Source organism: Daucus carota, chromosome 4, assembly GCF_001625215.2.
Source record: "Daucus carota subsp. sativus chromosome 4, DH1 v3.0, whole genome shotgun sequence".
Classification (NCBI taxonomy): domain Eukaryota; kingdom Viridiplantae; phylum Streptophyta; class Magnoliopsida; order Apiales; family Apiaceae; genus Daucus; species Daucus carota.
The window spans coordinates 47,482,585-47,501,997 of NC_030384.2; the positions used below are offsets into that span (position 1 = coordinate 47,482,585).

General features: G+C 31.8%; 2 protein-coding genes across 5 annotated transcripts; one reads left to right on the plus strand and one right to left on the minus strand.

Annotated features, from left to right (window-relative positions):
• Positions 1–960: 960 nt before the first annotated feature.
• On the minus strand, positions 961–8,379 carry LOC108219442 (alternative NAD(P)H-ubiquinone oxidoreductase C1, chloroplastic/mitochondrial). 3 transcript variants are annotated; one of them, XM_064091913.1, is made up of 12 exons: positions 8,115–8,379; positions 7,661–7,854; positions 7,337–7,432; positions 6,225–6,291; positions 5,971–6,154; positions 4,563–4,656; positions 4,263–4,475; positions 3,262–3,289; positions 2,888–3,018; positions 2,664–2,740; positions 1,660–1,763; positions 961–1,419 (listed from the first exon to the last, which is right to left on the minus strand). In XM_064091913.1, the coding sequence occupies exons 1-12, from the start codon at positions 8,167–8,169 to the stop codon at positions 1,280–1,282; spliced, it is 1,383 nt and encodes a 460-aa protein (XP_063947983.1). In that variant the 5' UTR covers positions 8,170–8,379; the 3' UTR covers positions 961–1,279. The 3 variants fall into 3 exon arrangements, with proteins under 3 accessions (XP_063947983.1, XP_017248389.1, XP_017248388.1); XM_017392900.2 differs by having other exon boundaries at positions 961–1,182; positions 1,253–1,419; positions 2,888–3,289; positions 8,115–8,377; XM_017392899.2 differs by having other exon boundaries at positions 2,888–3,289; positions 8,115–8,377.
• A 3,418-nt stretch (positions 8,380–11,797) lies between these two features.
• LOC108217862 (uncharacterized) lies at positions 11,798–14,250 on the plus strand. 2 transcript variants are annotated; one of them, XM_017390756.2, is made up of 2 exons: positions 11,798–12,718; positions 14,215–14,250. In XM_017390756.2, exon 1 carries the CDS (start codon positions 11,888–11,890, stop codon positions 12,707–12,709), a length of 822 nt encoding a protein of 273 aa, XP_017246245.1. In that variant the 5' UTR covers positions 11,798–11,887; the 3' UTR covers positions 12,710–12,718; positions 14,215–14,250. The 2 variants fall into 2 exon arrangements, with proteins under 2 accessions (XP_017246245.1, XP_017246243.1); XM_017390754.2 differs by having other exon boundaries at positions 11,799–12,713.
• Positions 14,251–19,413: the final 5,163 nt, after the last annotated feature.

Sequence of the window (19,413 nt, forward strand, 5' to 3'; positions counted from 1 at the left end):
AAATATATGATATATGAGTATAATTTAATCATAAATAATATTTTAAATCATCAAATTATATATATATATATATTTTTATTTATGCATAAACTTAAACATTATTATCAATTAATCAATAACATTTTTCAATTTAACGATTACATCATTAATATGCTTACTATTTATATTTAAAACATAATGTCCTATAATTTATAAAAATAATTGTTGTACCTTTTGATTATATTGTAAACCATAATACTCACTATCCAATATTTAAAAATATGAGAGAGAGAAAAATTGGAATTGTAATTTAAATTATATTTTATCCAGTTTTAAATAATGATACTTCAAACCTCTAATTTAAATGTGAATTGTATATAACTTTTATCAAATATATATAATTTAATACTATGATACACAAATAATTTTAAAAATTACTTATAATCCGGGAAGAGTTAGAATGAACATAAGTAATTCATAAATAGTTAGAATTAATTATAATCATATGTAAAGAGGAATGTCAAAGAATATATGATGAATACTTTTCTCTTACATGAAATAAAGTTTAAATACAGTGTGAATGACCTCAAAAATTATGGAAGTTGTTTTGTATTAAATGAAACTACACATTAAAAGCAAGATAAACAAATAAATTGCTTAAATGTTATAAATGTTAACTTTAGATTGTTCAAATGTTATAAATTCTACTTAATTTAAAAGTTGTAGTTTTTTCTTAATTTTTTTAAAAACTGACAATTAAAAGAAAAAGGAGCAAATAAACTAATCATATCTGATGGCTGATTGTGCATATCAACTTCTAAGGTACAATACTTATTGGCAGAAGATACTCTAATTTAAACCTCAGCTTCGCTGGTTGCTGGCTGAAACTGATACTAGCAAGATAAACCCAAAGCAATGTCAACTGATACCGGTAAAAATAATTAGCGGTAGTGACATTGTTATTATAATTTGGCCACAAAATAAGATGCAGACAGTTGTATTTGCCCTGTATTAGATTCAGAATTTACAAACTTTTTCATGGAATAAAGAATGTAATATATACATCTACAGAATCAGGTTCAGAAAATATTGGAATTCACAATAGGTGACCTGGCATTCCATTACAACATAATAGACCGTATAACATGCGCTTAATAGTGTCAGCATTTCCTCCCTCCGATCCAAGGGGTTTCCAACGTCGAACTGTGAAACAAAAAAAAAATCAGCAGACACATCCAGCCTCCAGCTAGTCTGTAAAGTATGAACAGTGTACTTATGTTGGTGATGAGAAACCAAGTAGCTAAGAGCCTTGCAAGACTTTGGTAACTGCATCTTGCAGCAAAGCGACCGACTCCACTGCAGACTTCGTGAGCCAGCTGATTCCAACCTTAAGCCGATGCTCATCAGTCGGTAATCTGTACAGATATGCTAGCTTCCTTGCTGCAATAAACCACAGAGTGAACACTTGCCCAATAGCCTTGAAATTATTATTAAAGTTGCCCACAGATATGCTAGTTTATTATTTTATTTTATTAAATTTTTTTGAGGTGATAAGCCTCCGGTTGCCCAATACCCTTAATATTATTGTTTCAAGGCTTGCCAAATGACACCCTCCAACAAAGACAGAAATTTGATTTTAAGTAAAAACACCAAAATCAAGCAATAAGGAGCAAGTTTTACCAGCATGACCTACAGGACCTTCAAAAGTTAGCCCCTCGATGAAAGTTGGCGAGAGAGCAGCATCATTCCTCCCTAAAACCATCATTTCGCCTAAATTCTGATACCTGCAATAATTCGTTATTTACTATTGTATATTATTAAATGGTCAGACAAATTCTCGGAATAACTCTGGGAAAAAGGTCAAACAATATATATAAGAACATAAATAGATTCAGCAATTCCTAATGTGCAGATATATGCATATCAGAAATGTCTTAACCGAGTAACTAAACTGACAATCAGTTACATATGGCTAGACTACACTTATAAAAATGTATGCATATGACCATGTAGCAGCAGCAAAGATCAATTGAGTTTCTACTGGAACAGAAGTAGAGCACATACCAGGAGCACTGTCTATCTGACCGATTGACATAAAATGACAGGCACACTTTTAAAATTGAGGCTCAAGTATACTTAGAGAGATGTTATGTTACAAACTGAAGGTAAATTGAAGTGCAGTCGAGTATCACTGCCATAATTACAATACAATATTACCAACTAGGCAACTACCAAGTATAAATTACAAACAGATAACCCAACTCAACTCAACTAGAAATTATTTAAATCAATCGGGTCAGTTACAAGAATGCTCTGATAAAATAATGCACTACAGCATATCAGCTTGAACAAATCATATTAGACCAAGTCATATGTTTGGAGATACCCAAGAATCAAACCGACATAACAATAAATCTGCTCCAAAGTTACTAAGCAGAAAAAACAATATTACCACAGCTACATTGAAAATAAAATAATAATATATAATCATACAGACTTATATATTGTAAACCAATATTTATGTTCCGCTGATATCTCCTTTCAGAACTTATAGTAGGTACATAAGATAGAGTTAATTAAGTAACACAGAATGTAGTAAACCATACCAACAGATTGTCCAAACATGTCTTTCGTATATATAATTCTACTGAGCACGTTTATATTGGACATGCATTGTTCTATACCTGAATGGTAATAGAGGTCGCTCATTAATTGCAGCCCACAGATTCCATCCCGCAAAATCTGCTTGCTGAAAAGCAACCTGGGCAGATTTTGACACTATAAACTTTCTTTTTTTAAGGTGAACAAATAATGTGAAACTATAAAAAAACGCCAAAAGATAAGTAAAACTAATATCATAATTGTGCAGTACTCCCATAATATTGGCATATAATTGCCAGCTAGAGACCTGTGCAGTGGGCGGAAGCAATTTTCCTTTCGAGTCTCTTGTTGCAGAAGAGTCTCCAACTGCGAAAATGCGTGGGTGGCCCTTAACACGAAGAGTTTCCTCAGTTTCTACTTGTCCCCTACCATTAAGTGGAAGTTCATAGGGTTCACAAGGCTCCAATTGAGGAAGTAGTGATCTAGACCCAACAGTCCATAGAACTAAATCTGCCTCCAACAGTTGACTTTGTTGGCCCTTTTCAGTAGGCTTCAATTCAAGAATTAGCTTATCAGGGTCATAAGCTCCTGATGTGTTCCCAATATCTTCCATATCTGTCTGCTTCCCTAAACTTCTGATGTCATTATTCTGTCTTATACAGCTCACAAAGTAACCTTGTAGAAGTTGAACTTTCCTAGATGAGAGAACCTGGTAAATATAACAATGTAAGATACACAAGCGCTGCTTGCAGGGCTTAAAAATATTATGCTTGTGAAAACAGGATCTGAAAACAATCAGGAACATAGTTAATATTTCTGCATGCATCGTCCATTATATTTAGGTTTAGCACTCCCACAATTCCAACGGTGTTCAGCCAGTCCATGACGCTGATCGTACAGTAAACTTCTAACTTTTATTTGTACTTCAGTTACTTAACACTGTGAAGGGCCATTGTAAATGGAAAAATTTAAACAGGACAGGTAGAAAGCTGTTTACTACTACTTGAATACAACTCATAGGGCTTGATAGTATAATACAAATGTAGTAACTTTACAAGATGATCTGTCACATAAAGACTTCAAGCTAGTTGAAATTAGACTTTGTTTACACTATGATGATTAGACCCACACCAATTAGTGTCAAAGATGGTCATATGACAATTGAAAACATGAATGGGCGATTAATTGAGGAACACATACTGGGGTTACTTAGGCACAAACTTTTACAAATTCCAAACTTTTAGGATGGTAAATTTTAATCAGAATACTGTCCAAGATCAACGGAAACAGATGAATCACTTTCACGTTCAACCATTCAGCAAAAACTAACACTGACCTTTCACACATGTGAACAGAGTAGGTGACTGGTAATATCCATCCAACCATATACTCTACATACTAAACAAGCCAAATTACATATACAACAATACAACTGCAGCGATTATACAGTCAATTTTTCATACATCTTTCACGTACTATTGATTTAAAATTTATTAAAAATTGCAAAAAAAAATAATAATTTAATTTCTATTTCAGATAGGTAATTTTATATCAAGTACAAATAGAGGGGGTTGAAAATTGAACTCTGGACCTTCGTGCACTCCTTGATTAGCAAAAACATATATACAAAATGGCTACTTCCCAAAACAAAATCGTGACATTCATTAATAAAGATTCCTTACTTTCTCTGCAGCTTGCCTGTTGCCAGGCGGAGCATCTGGTATGATTTCGTTTCCAACATTAATGGCTTTTACGGTTCCCCTATTTTGCAATCGTTCAGATATAGTTGCTGCTAACTCTACCCCAGAGTAACCACATCCTACAACAGCAACACTAACAGGAGTGTTCGTTCCGAAAGTTTTTCGCTCCAATATTTTCAACTTATCATTAACCTTCTGTATCACAAGAATAAAAATGTCGACGGTAAGCAAAAACGTAAATATATGTCAGCCTTTTAATATGAAATGGCCAATGATACTGACCCAAGCATCATCCAAGGTTGAGAATGGTATGGCATATTCTGCAGCACCCGGTACAACATCTCTCTTGGAATCAGCTCCCAGCGCCAGCACCAACCTGGCTGCCCAGATTCAAATATGTAAATTCAGGCACTGCGTAGTTCACAAATACCACATACCTTCACATATTTTATATTTAGTAACAAGTATACTTTGATTCCGTCTTAGTTCTTCAATCAAATTACCCATCAGTCTATCAGTATCAGCCCACTCTTCAATTTTTCCATCATGTGGTCAGACCTGTGTAGATAGAGAGTAGACCACAACATGGGTGCAGCCATGTAGGTCAATGATCTGAGTTTAATTTCTTACATAGAAATTGAACACTTTCACCTTTGAGTCTTCGTCCAAAGTGATCCTAATGCCTCCAATAGACATGTTTGGTAGTAGACCGTTTATTAAAAAGCATGAATATACAAACTTTTATGTGATACACTTGGATACTGAATACTAGCACCCATGTCCAACTCCCGCACCCGATTAAGAATCAATTAGACTGTGACTCTGTAGTCCAGAATTCATTTTCTGAGGAATATCTTTGCCTATCATTAGAATTTTTAATAGCTAAACATCAACTTCCTTGCTGCTTTCCTTCATCATTTCAATTTGGACCATATCCTCTAAAATTCCTTCTTCGAACAATTTCAATCTATTTTTGTGTATCATCTTTAATCTATTCTTTTATGCAATCTCTCTGGAATTCATAACATGGACTGTATCCTACATATAAAATTATCTGGGTGGTCTAGTTCAATTGGCGCAGAATTTGGCTTTCAAATGAATTCAGTTTTATATGACCCTTAACACTTAAGAATTCCATTCATATTTTATTTAACATGAGCTCGAATATGCAACAATATTAATTACTGTTTTGGGTTGAAAAATGCACATTTATTCAAACAAGAATAGGAATTGTGTGCTAAGGTTGTCAGGCATCTCCTTTGCTCGAATAGTTGAAATAGAAAGAGAGTTATACATTGCTCCCTACCTACCTATTACCATAGGTAAAAAAGCATGATCCACGTTAGTGAACGCAAAACCAACTATATGAACAAGAAACATAATGAAAAAAATACTAGAAATTGACTAAATAAACTAAACAATATTTTGCCCTAGAAGAAATCTGCATTACAAACTATTAATTAAATAAATTTAGGTTTGCCACATAAGAGGTATAATTATGAGAAGAATATCAGCGGGTTGTCAACCAGAATGACTTATTTCAACAAGTTTGTAACATATTCATGTTTTGAATAGTTTGGCCTTTATGTATATGTATAATCATAATCAATAAGAAGATTCTGTGTAATAACAATTATTTTTACTAAATCGTTAGTGTTTCCCGGTCAAATGGGGGGACTGTAAGAATTACCAGTCATATTCAATAGTGAGCCCACTTTCAAGATGGACAGTTCCTCCATAAGTAGATCTTGTAGGCCCGCTCATTCTCAAATTATCAGATGGATGTAGAAGTTTCACTCTATCTTGTAAAAATTGCACACCAGTTTTTGCTAGCAAATCTGAAAACCGTGGAGCTATTTCCCATGAATCTACTTCTGCACGTGAACATTCTGTCTGTTAGCAGGTGCATTATATAACCAAGTAAATGTTCAATTTTAGTCATACCTCCACTAAGAAGCTCATATAACATTGGCTTAAAGACAAATCTTTCAGACTGGTCAATCAGAAGCACCTATTATGCTCCAAAATATTGAAGTGTCAGTAAATTGGTCTATACAGTTTACAGGAAAAAGGGAAAAATACCCCTGACTGCATATCCAACATTATAATGTTGAAACACAGTCTTAACAGGAAACTATGAAATGATATTAGATATTGACCAAAAGTAAATCAGTAAGAGCTGATTCTTGTAAATAAGAGATGGAGGATATTTAGAGTAGTTCTGGAGAAGAGTGATCAATTTATTTCAGATTTTCTATGTAGTCTCATCAATATTAGTTTAGTCCAGGTAAAAATGTCAACAGATTTGTGTGAGCTGCTGCACACATCCCAAATTTAAGGTTCAAGCTGAAGCCATTAGTGTGAGAGTTCAATCTATTTATGCTCCCTCCTTCATCCTTTAATATGTTCCAAACACTAATGACTTTTTTAACAAATATAGTGCAGGTTCTTTAGAACGTATCTGCAGTATTGCTGGTGATGGATGCAAGTGTTTTGGTCAAATTCAGATCAATGGCAGCATTGATATGATTTATATTGCTGTCATAACCAAGTCTTGAACTGTCTTTATTACACAGAACTAAAAAGTGGGTATACTCAATTCTGCTTTTTAAATGCAAATATATAAAATAAAACATTATATAAAAAATATGAACAAACGTGCATATAGGTCAGAGTGGTAACTAATTGTAATGAGTTTAGGGTATGAATGCACATATTTGCTCAAGAATAGGTGGCAATGGTCAAAGTTCCTTAAAGATTGTAGCTGTTCTGAATATAAACGACTATGTGTACAGGGGAAAAAGAAGAAGATGTAGATGTTGTCAATCTGCACGATTATATTAGGGGGAGGAGGAGATGATATCAACCGATATGTAGATTATGATTTAAAAGATAAAAAGGAATGTCAAATGTCACCACCTCACCCCAATACAGATACACGGTCCACCTGCTTATCAGCAGTAATACATAGAGTGCATACTACCCTGATTGAGAAGCAAATTATAGAGGCATAAATAGGAATAACAATGTAAATAATTATTGAAATTACAGCTAACCTGGGGCTTTTTATCATCAGGCCATTCAAGTGATTCTAATCTTAGAGAAGTATAAAGACCTCCAAATCCACCACCAAGTATGCACACCCTTGGCTTCTGTAAGCATATATGAGTGCTATTATGATAGATAAGAGATAGTATAACATTACACTTGCAAATGTGTATGCCAAGGTTAGCACAAAATAAATTAATACAAAACAGCCTACGAATTTTACTTCAAAACATGAGAAGCTCACATTGATACTATGAGACTTGCTTAATTTTACCATCAAATTTGATCGACAGAACATGATCACAAAGTTTAAATGAATGAAAGATATTAACCTTGCCATCACCCCAAACAAATTTTCTAGGGGCTTCTTGTTCTTGAGAGATATCTACATTCCCTCCGTTATTAGACATTGAATTGAATGAAACAAAAGGTGACTTCTTCCTTCCAACGCTATTGAGAAACAGAGAACTGGAAGCAAATTTAGTCGAGAAACAGCGCAACAGCCTAATCCTTGGAGTTCTGTCTCCTGAAGTTAAGAAGTACACACACAACAGAGTGTATATAGGAAGCCATGTTTTTTTAGATCTTCAGAGATTGAGTGAAATAAATGATAGTGCGAATTCGATTAATATTATCTATTAAGTGCTTAAACATATATACACAAATTGCACAATTAGAATTAGTTTACAATCAAACATACATGAAGGGGAGAGAGAGGGAGGGAGGGAGGGAGAGGGAGAGGGAGAGGGAGGGAGAGAGAGAGAGAGAGAGAGAGAGAGAGCATACCATTGAAAGATGAAAATGGCAGTGCAACTGAGAATGGAGCTAAATATGCAGCCATTAGGTTGAATGAAGGTGTGAAGCGCCCCGCCAATTAATCTACCTCGCGAATTGTGCACAAACTGAGATGATAAGCAGAAAAAAGAAGACGGTGTCACAGATATTAAGTGGCTGAGTTTGTGTAGTATGAACAACACGAGACGCGTCTGTCGACAATCCACACAGGTGAATTGTGAGTCGAGTAGAACAAACCACCAACCAACGATTTCGGAGCCGGTTCTTTCATTGCTAAAGGTAATGTTATCATTTCAAAAAATATTAAAAATTTAAAAGTGATATTTTTTTGTTTTTTGACAAGCTAATTAAAAGTAATAAAACTGATATATATGTGTTGATTTCAATATAACTTACATGTTACTGAAATTATATAGATTATATTACTCATTCCTTCCGGAGCCCGTGTAAGGCACGGGAGATTTTGAATTATTTACAAGCTTTTTAAATATATTGTAAGTGGTGTGAAAGAATTTAATTTATAAATAATAAATTAAAATTTTTGATTAAATAAAATTTTAAATTATGATTTGTTTGTAAGTCGGAACTATTGTAAAAATATATAGGTTCTACTTTTCATACTTGTATCTGTAAAAAAAAAATCTGGTTACACATGTTGGATCATCCATGCGATATAAAATACACCGTCATAAATCATTAATGCCTTCAAATAAACTATTGTAATCAAGTCATTCCCTTTCTCTTATGTATCATGCCAAAGTATTAAATTTTTTCTATCAAATTTTAATATATATTGAGTAGAATATGTGACGTCAACTTCCATTTGATTATATTTATAAAGGGTTAATTATCAACCAGATCACTGATTGCGGCCCGATGACTCAATTTGGTCACTGAATGAGAAAGTGACTCAAATTAGTCACTCATTTAAAAATTTGTATCAAAAATATCACTCTATCGCTTGTCGAAATTTTGAAAGTATTATATATTGAGTTTCGCACATTTTTTATGAATGATATTGCATCCAAATGAAAGGTTCTGAACTCTACTATTTTAGTTAATATTGTTAGATTTTTAAACTTTTATCACCTATTTATTTTTAATTTTTGATTGTTTTACTTGATTTAAATAAAAATAAATAGCTGATAAAAATTTAAAAATCTAACAATATTAGCTAAAATAGTAGAATTCACAATCTTTCATTTGGATGTAATATCATTCATAAAAAATGTGCGAAACTCAAGATATAATATTTTCAGAATTTCGACTAATGATAAAGTGATAGTTTTGATACAAATTTTTAAATGAGTGACTAATTTGAGTCACTTTTCCATTCAGTGACCAAATTGAGTCATCGGGCCGCAATCAATCACCCGGTTGATATTTAACCCTATTTATAAATGTATTTTATATTAGAATTATTATTATAATATGATTTAAATTTGGCTTACTAATTTTAAAATTTTAAAATATATTAGATAAAAAAAATTCTGTGACAGTGCGATTTATATGATTCTACAATTAAAACTGGTAGGAAATATTTATTTTGGATTAAAATATCCGGCTTATTAATTTTAAAATATATTTGATAAAAATAATTTTGTGACGATGCGATTTATATGATTCTACCATTAAAGCTGGTAGAAAATATTTATTTTGGATTAAAAAAATCTTAAACATGTAAAAGAGAGAATTTGTGTTTGGATTCAGAAAAGGAATTATAAACATGCAAGTAGATATCAATTGCATTATAGAATTAGAAGTTAATTTTGTTCTAATCTAGCGATACTTATTTGTTCAATATACAATCCAAAGGATGATAAGCTTTTCGACCATGCGACCAAATTATCTCTCTCACTCTTATTATATACTAGCTTATAGCCCGTGCAAGGCACGGGAGCTTTTTAATTATTTATAAATTTTTTAAATATATTGTAAGTGGTGTGAAAGAATTTAATTTATAAATACTAAATTAAAATTTTTAATTAAATTAAATTTGAAATTATGATTTGTTTGTAAGTCAGAACTATTGTAAAAGTATATAGGTTCTACTTTTTAGACTTGTTTCTGTAAAAAAAAAAAAAAAAAAAAACTGGTTACACATGTTGGATCATCCGACAGTGGCGATGTAATATAAAATACACCAATCACAGTCATTAATGACTTCAAATAAACTATTGTAATCAAACCATTCCTTTTCTCTTATGTATTATGCCAAAATATTAAATTTATTCTATCAAATTTTAATATATATTGAGTAGAATATTTGACGTCAACTTCCATTAGATTATATTTATAAATGTATTTTATATTAGAATTAATATAATATGATTTAAATTTGGCTTACTAATTTTAAAATATATTAGATAAAAATAATTTTGTGACAATACGATTTATATGATTCTGCAATTAAAACTGGTAGAAAATATTTATTTTGGATTCAAATATCCGGCTTATTAATTTTAAAATATATTAGATAAAAATAATTTTGTGACGGTGCCATTTATATGATTCTACAATTAAAGCTGGTAGGAAATATTTATTTTGGATTAAAAAAATCATAAACATGTGAAAGACATAATTTGTTTTGGATTTAAAAAAAAAATTATAAACATGTAATTAGATATCAGTTGCCTTATAGAATTAGGAGTTAATTTTGTTCTAATCTAACGGTACTTATTTGTTCAATATACGATCCAACGGATGATAAGCTTTTGGACCATGTGACCATGCGACCAAATTATCTCCCTTACGCTTATTATATATAAGTATATAAAAGTATATAATGAACCGCGACTACAGTTTTATCAAATATATACGTGTATATATACACATAATTATAATCAAAATATGTAATTAAATGTTTAAATAATTATTTTTTCCAATTTTAAATTGCAGATCAAATCATTTGTTAAATTATTATTAATTTAAATAATACATTAATAGATTATTGTATTCTCTTCATAAAGTCTCATGTTAAAAATTAATGTGACATAACACAATAAATTCCATGAAAAACAACATATAGTTTCACATTGATGTTGGCCACACATATTTAAAATATATTATGAAATTGAACATCATATGAGTTGTTGATATATTAAAACAATATAATTATTTTATTATAATTTTCAAAGATAATAATATATATTATTAAAATACAATCATCATTATAATTAGTCTTTTCAAAACATAACTATAATTTAATATATTTTAACCAACATTTGAGATGCTCGTATTTATAAGTTGAATTATTTTTAATTTTTATTAATATATATTTATATAAAAATTATAAATAATTTTAAATTTATATATAAATCATGAATAATATTAGCATTGGTAAATCTATCACTTTTTATTAACTATCATGAATATTGTTATCTCAAAAAATGTTCTAAATATAATTTTGGACTAAAAAATATGAATCTTTTAGTGTGTATCCTTTTTTTCACTTATAAACGTGCTTGGAACTCTAAATTTTTTATTAAATATAACATAATATAATGATTTCTAAAAAAATCAAAATATTCAGCTATCTCATATTTTAGACTATTTTTCACAACTATATTTTGGACATTTTAAGTACTCTATTACTTAAAAAAACGGTGATACGCGGGTCCTTTTCTCCAACATGCATGATGTCCTGTTTGTAAAGCAGTGCAAGGTTGTTTTGCTGTTTTTAAGAAAAGAATCACTGTGGTCAAGTCTCAAGAAGAACACACCACAACAATAGGCAAAACCCAGAGTGCAAAAGCAACAAAAAGATGCTACCTTTGAAGCTGGTTCGCTCTCTGATTTCAGGCACCACCATCACCAACCCTCTCCTCCAAACCCCATCTCACCATTCCCACGAAACCACCCCTGAAAAGCCCACCACAAGAACCCCATTACTCATCTTCATCCCCACCCAAGAGCTCGTCACAGACACATACAAGCTAGCCACTCTAGCTAGACTCATTGGCCTTGACTTTTGCCCCAGCCCCTCTCTTTCTCACCTCATTTTCTCACCCCCTTCATCAAATAATTCATCTCTCACTAGTGTTGTTTCATCATTTTCATCCACCTCTTTGGGCCTTCCAAACGGTGCCGTTTCGATTCCTTTTCCTGACGTTGTGGCAGCTTCAGTGGGTCATTTGCGGTGCTTTGTGGGGATTTCTAGGGGGTTTTTTAAGTTGGTGTTCTTGAAATCTGATTTGGGTGATGTTCATTTGATTGGGAGGATTGAGGGGAAGAGTAGTAATTGGGATTGTTGTTCGTTTTCTTTGGTGTTGAGGATGTCGAATTGTCGGATCGTGTCGATGGATTGTTTTTGTAGGGCTTTGGCTGGGAAAGGTTGGACCTTTTTCAAGACGAAGTATGGTTCTTGTGTTGATTCGGGGGAGAGGCCGGTTTGGGGGACCAATGCGGTTTATTTGTTTAGGAAAACGGAGGCTGCCCGGGTTTTGTGTAGGCAGGGTAGTGGTGGCGGTGGAGGTGAATGTAGGATGAGGGAGATGAGGTTGCCCCCATTGGACTTTAGGAACGCGCCTTTGAGGATTTTGCAGTATATACTTCTTATGACTGATGATATGTTTTACCTCGCCTAGTCCGGTGAGGTCTCGCCCCTTCATTTACTTTAATGGTGTATGATCTTGTCTGTTTGTGCATATTTCTTTTTTCGTCATCATTTTTTATGCATACATTGCTAGGTAACAATTGGGTATGTGACGACTCAGTTTATATGAAAATGATCGAGCATTTTTGTATTCTATTTGTATCGTCTGAATTTGGAACCGAATGGCAATCATACATATTTTAGAATCAATAAAAGCTGACATATCGTATGTGTTAAGTTACCAGGTATTATAAAACCTTACGGTGATAGACTAATAGGAGAATTCTATATGTATTTTATTCTCATATGTTAATAGAATAAATGCCAAGTGATATTTTCATATCCTACTCTGGAGAATGACCCTAGGTAGGGGTGTCCTGGTGTACAGTTTTGGTTTGGTCTGGCTACATTTTGCCCATTATAATCACTGACGTAACTCGTCAATGGCAAAATTATTAGTGAATTAGTTATCGGTTCAATTTTCAATTATAGTTTGCCCGTCAAACCTTGAGAAGTAGGGCAGGACTCTTGTGGAATGGAGGCGTACAAAGTACAAACTCGTGCTTTCTATTTGTTGAAATTGTGGATTCAAGGTCATAGTCATATTTGTGAAATCACTAGACATGCTCTAAACAGGATATTCATGAAAAGATATTATGAACATAATACACAGTCGATTCATCCAGCTTAAAACTTCATTTGCGAGCATTTAGTGATGATTGTGGCAACTGGCAGTATTATTTTCTGATATTTTCTGGGTGTTGATAGTCAAGTAGGCACTTTTACATACCTCTGTGTTTATTCATGACTTCATGGTAAAGTTTTAGACACCATCCACATTAAGTTAATCTTTAGATTTATCTGAGTAGATAGAAGATCTTAACTTTTTGTTTTATTTTGTTGCTAAATGAGATCTTAACTTTTTGCTTTAAGCCTGAAAGCATTACAAAAGTTTCATCTCTAATATCCCCATATTTTCATAACGGAATCTGCAAATTGTTGTTAATATTCTCAAACTTTTGGATATTGCGAAATTGGAAGTAAGAGCTCTTACATTCATTTGGAAACAAAGTTTGTGTACTTTTTTTTTTTGGCAATTTTCGCTTAGAGAACTCACTGTTTATTGTCTATATAATATGCAATTCTCTTCAATGTTTAATTTTATTGGAGCAGTAAATTGCTCCATGAAAGTGATGCTGTTTTAAGACTTCATCTAAATGGTACGCAGATAATACTAATTTACTTTACATAACCTCTTCTTATCTGGAGGAGACAGTGGCTTTATATGTAGTTTAGTTATACTCATCATAAAAATTTATCTGAGCTAGATGAGATTCCGTTAACTTAAACTTCTACTAATCTATTGTTTTCCCTTTGTTTTATATTTATCTCAGATTTTAATTAATACCAATCCATGTATGCTATCTTGATTTAATTTTCATATTCCCATTTTTTATAAGTATCAGTTCGAACTAAGAGGTTGAATTCTTAAAACAGATATATCTGATGACACAGATGATCACAAAGTCCAACCAAGATGGTCTTTGAAGGATAAAAGTGATCAGGGAGCAACAATTGCATTGTTTATTTTGTTCCCAAGACGCATGTCTTCTCTTTGTACAGGTAGGATTGTAGTAGCAACACAGTCAAAGCTATGGTCAAGTGAGCTGTTGATGTGCTGATCAAGAATGAAGATGCAATGTACTCATAAACTGCTTGCATCATTCTACAGCACAAAGACATCGGAGAGCATTGAGGATGTGTATATCTTTCCTTTCCTCACACACAGTCTCCATAAGGGTAATAACCTTATAATACTGCTTCCCCCTGCATAGCTAGTATTTGTAACATGTAAAGAAAACCAGTAAACCTGAAATAGTGGTTCAAGATACACACACACACCTCTTTCGGGATTCACATTTGCTACTACTATAATCTAATCAGTCGATTGTGGCTATATTGGCAGAATTTTCAGTCTCAGAAAGTTTAAAAATGGACTCATCAGGATATGTTTGTTGAAGATGGATACATGATATTGCTTATTGTATAGGCTTATAGCTCATTTGCACCTGAACAGCACGAGACGATATCTTATTATGAATACTGCCGCTAATAGTGCGCCTGTTTGGTTTGTCAATAAGTAGATTAAAAGGTCATATATGTATTTTTCAACTTATAAGCAACCGTATCTATTATCTCAGGTTCTTAGCAGACTCCTTAAGTGTGACTTGAAAAAAAGTTACAATGAGTGATGAGTCTCCTTTGAAAAATAATCGCTACCTGGTCATAATATGTGAGCATTATTAGAGGATTGAATAAGATTTGTTGTCAAAATGTGCTTCTCTTAAGAAATTCTCATTGTCAACCAGAAAGAAGTTGGTTAACCAGATTTCAAGGGGTTGTTTGGTACTTTCTCTGTCCCTCGACCTCTATTTTTTTTTAAAGATTTTCTTTATTATTTGATACGTATTTTAAGATGTATAGAAAATATAGTTTCATAATTTATTTTAAAAAAATTTCTTTTTTGTATAAAAATTTAAATATTAAAATTTTATGCAGAATAAAAAAATAATATAATTTATAAATTTATAATTTATAATAATTTTAAAATACGTGTCAAGTCCGGCGGAGAAAGTATTTGTTATTTGAACCCGAATCAATTAGTGTTGGTGAAGGAGTTGGTTAAGTTGAAACATGATGGTTTGGGTAAATTTAAAAAATGGTGCTTCTTGATTGAAATAAAGAATTGAGCTAGGTAAATTAACACTTACAAGTGATTAAATTGTTTGGGAGAGAGGAAAAATTCATAAGCATTTTTGACTTTTTACGTAAATAGATAGAAGTCTGCTTTTTATGAGAAAAAACTAGAAGTGACTGTGCCGGATCTTGGGCACAGTCATTTGTTTTCACTTGTCTCGTTTTCATTCACATACGTGCCAAAGTCAATGACTTATGCAAGAGATTACTTGCCCGGAAAAATCACAAACTTTTCGGCAATGCAGATTCAGGTAAACGTTATCCTTTTTATATACCTATACGGTTATACTTAGTCACTTTGTAGCTAAAAGTTACTCTCACCTTTTCTTGAATATTTAACACTCCATCCGTCCTTTTTTATCTGTCCATTTTGGAAAAAAAAACACATATCAAGGAATACTTGATTGTATAAACTTTTTCATTAAATACCTCTAATTAATGTCTTGAAAATGGTGGAATATCCCTACTTTATGTCTTGAAAACATGAATTCAACCAAGTTTTAAATAAGTCAAGCCTTGAAAATTGAAATTATGGAGATATATTTGAAAAACTATCAATAAATTAGTTTTGAAAGTATAAATGGACAGATAAATAGGGACAAATTTTTACTTCCAAAATGGACAAATAAATAGGGACGGAGGGAGTATTTTGTTTAAATTTAATAGTTTTTATAAAAAAACATGCATATTGAAAATTTAATAAGAAAAAAATAAACAAACAATATAAAATTTAATTAGAAAGTCACACATGACAGCAAGAAATGGGGCAAGCAGCATGTGTAATGATACGGTAATCAAGTTTGTGGAGGTACCAAACTTCTAACTATAATTCCAATACTCCTATCATTTCTGTTCACTCTCGTAACTACCTAGACCTACTTATTCAAACCCACATTCGTGACTTAACTAGGCACGCATTTGATGCTGCAGTTATATATCTAGATTTCATTAAAGCAGTATTTGGCGATAATTGTTGTAATATGTTATTTATTGTTCGTTAAAAGCTTGCTTTACAGGAGTGGTATTGGAAAGTTATTCAAAAAAAATTCGAAATGATAATGATGATGTGTCCATATGAAATATTTTAATTCGTATAACTATCGTCTATGTAAGGATTTATTATATTTAATAAAATTATAGAGTCAAGTTCTATGGAGTACAAAAAATATTGGAGTATTGGAGTACAAGATTAATACAATATAATCTAGTCATTTTAAATCTTAATTTTTTTTGTTCTACCATATTTGTAAACATCCGATAACCTGCAGATTATGTTGTACAACATAAACATTGTAATCAAAAGATAGAACAATTACTTTTATAAATTGTAGGACATTATGTTCTGCAATATAACTTATAAGCAGAACAACAATCTTAATGCTTGTTAAAGTTGAAAAATATTAATGATTAATTGATAATTATGTTTAATACTACTTATAAATGATAAATTATATATAAATTTGGATAATCAGAGATATTATTTATGATTATACTAAAAAACTATGATTTGTACTCCAAACTTAACTCTAAAATTATAATCTATAAAATCATGGCACATGAAGGTTAGAAATTTTTTCAGACTATCGTTGTATTTTACTTAAGAAAAATGAGTGAAAGATTTGTGAATAGAGATGAATGAAAAGAGTAGTACGAAATTTAATGAAGATGAGATTGACGTTTGAAACTCCAAACCAAACACCGTCATTCATTTTAGTCTAGATAAAAGGAAAGGTTTGAATTGTATGGGAGGCTGCTTTCTTGGATTGAAAACGTTGGAACTTGGAATGACTAATATGAAACAGATTCTCTGCTCACTGTGGCTGGCTGGCTGGCTGCCTTCGAAAGTTCGGAAACAAATTGTGTTGAATTGGAAGATGTTGTTGAAACATGCAAAATGGGGCTTCAGGGGTGATGTATGTATAGTCCATGGCAGGAGACGAACAAACAAGACTGCTCATAATTCTTAATGGTAATGCAGACTTCACAGTTTATTTTGGTAAAAAATAGGTAAAAAGTTGTGTGGTAAACTAAAAGCAGTTTAATAATTAATAGTCGTTTTAATTTAGGTATTGTTTTGACATTATTCTTACACACAGCAATAAATTTTTTTTACTAAAAACTGTTTCGCCAAAAATCGTTTTTCAGCTGTTACAAATTTTACTATCAAATCTCATAAAAAACATTACTTTTTTAATATTATAACTTAAGCTTATATCATAAAAATCACCAAACAATTATCTGATTTCTAGGAAAATAATTTTTTTTTCTATCATGTATATAGTGATTTCTTTATGATAATATATATATGTATATATTAATTTAATTATACAAAGTTTTCCTTAATATTATCTATTATTAATTATTTAAAATTGTAAATCTAATAATCATATATTAAAATATTATCCCAAATTAATATGTATTTAGTTTTATAAATCTCATTATTTTGTAGTTTGAAATATATAATCCTTTTCCTACTTTATAGAATTAATTAAGCTATTTTAATTTTTATGTTTAAACAAATTATATTTTAATATATAAAATTATTATTTATAGAATTCTAGTTATATATTTCTAAACTAAATATAAAACCAACATAGTTCCCCACCATACACATGCATATTTTTAACCTAGTTTCAAGAACAATTATAAAATTTATTCAAAAAAAAAAGAATAATTATAAAATAATAGAATATAATAAAATTATAAAACCTGTAACTAAACCCAGACTAACAGAAACCCCGTCTTTACGTGCAAGTGATAAACATAAGTATGAAACAAGTGAATTATAGTTATCTACGGAGAAATAACAACCCAACTTCGAAAAAAAATTCAAAACAAGAACATTACAATTTTTTCTTCAATTTTCTTTTTAATTATAATTTGAAATTTAGCTCCTCCCCATAATCTTTGGGTTAAATGCACCAATCATTTTATTTATGGAATAATCACATCCTGTAAATAAATATTACTGTATTTTTTAATTCTAAAGTCGCACTCTATTTTTATTTGTTTCTATAAAAACTGCCTCTCCGATTTTCCCCTTCTTCCACCGCCACATTATTATTTTTTACTTTCTTTTTCTGATAATTAGTCAGCGTAGGTCTTTTTAAGCATGGCCATGGTCACTAATATGTTCTTAGGGTTTTGCTAACTACACTCGATTATATCCCTCACACACCTATAACCACGTGTGTGGGGGTGTATACAACTAATTTTCAGAAGGGCCCCATTATAGACGGAAAAGAGTTACGAGATGTTCATGTAACAAGAAAATTCGAAATGATCTTTGTTTTCGAGATTTTTGTTATGTTCTCGAATGTGTAGTCTGCTTAAATCTCTATAAACGATGTCCACTTGGACGTTCCCGGCCAGATTAGACATGGTTCGTGTCCACAGCAAAATGCATATCGGAACGGCCACCAATATCAGAACTTCGATTGATCGTTTTTTTCATAGTCGACATCGACAACTTCGAATGCTAGGTATGTAACCTAACCTTTCTATCATTTTTTTATTTAATCATCCCCACTCCTCGATTTTCGAGAACATGCTCTGAATACCATATGAAACAACCCGGGTTAAATCCCGAGTCTTTTCCGAAAATCGGGTCAAGTCCCAAATTTCGAATCCGAAAATAAGTCCAAATATACTAGCTCAATTGCAACAACTTGGGTAATCCACAAACCCACCAGAGGCCCCCAAAAGATCATGATTTGTTGTTGGTAGTACTTATGTTTATAAACTGTGCTAAAGTCTCCACACTTCTCGATGTGGGACTGCGGTGTTACAATTAATTTAATTTTTACGGTCAATGGTACAGCGTGGTACATATAGTTGGCTCACCTACACACGTTTTTAAATGCACCGATATTCTGTTGGAAGATGATTCTAGATGTTATTCATAGAAACGGAAGCGAATAATATTAAGTAGAAAATCGA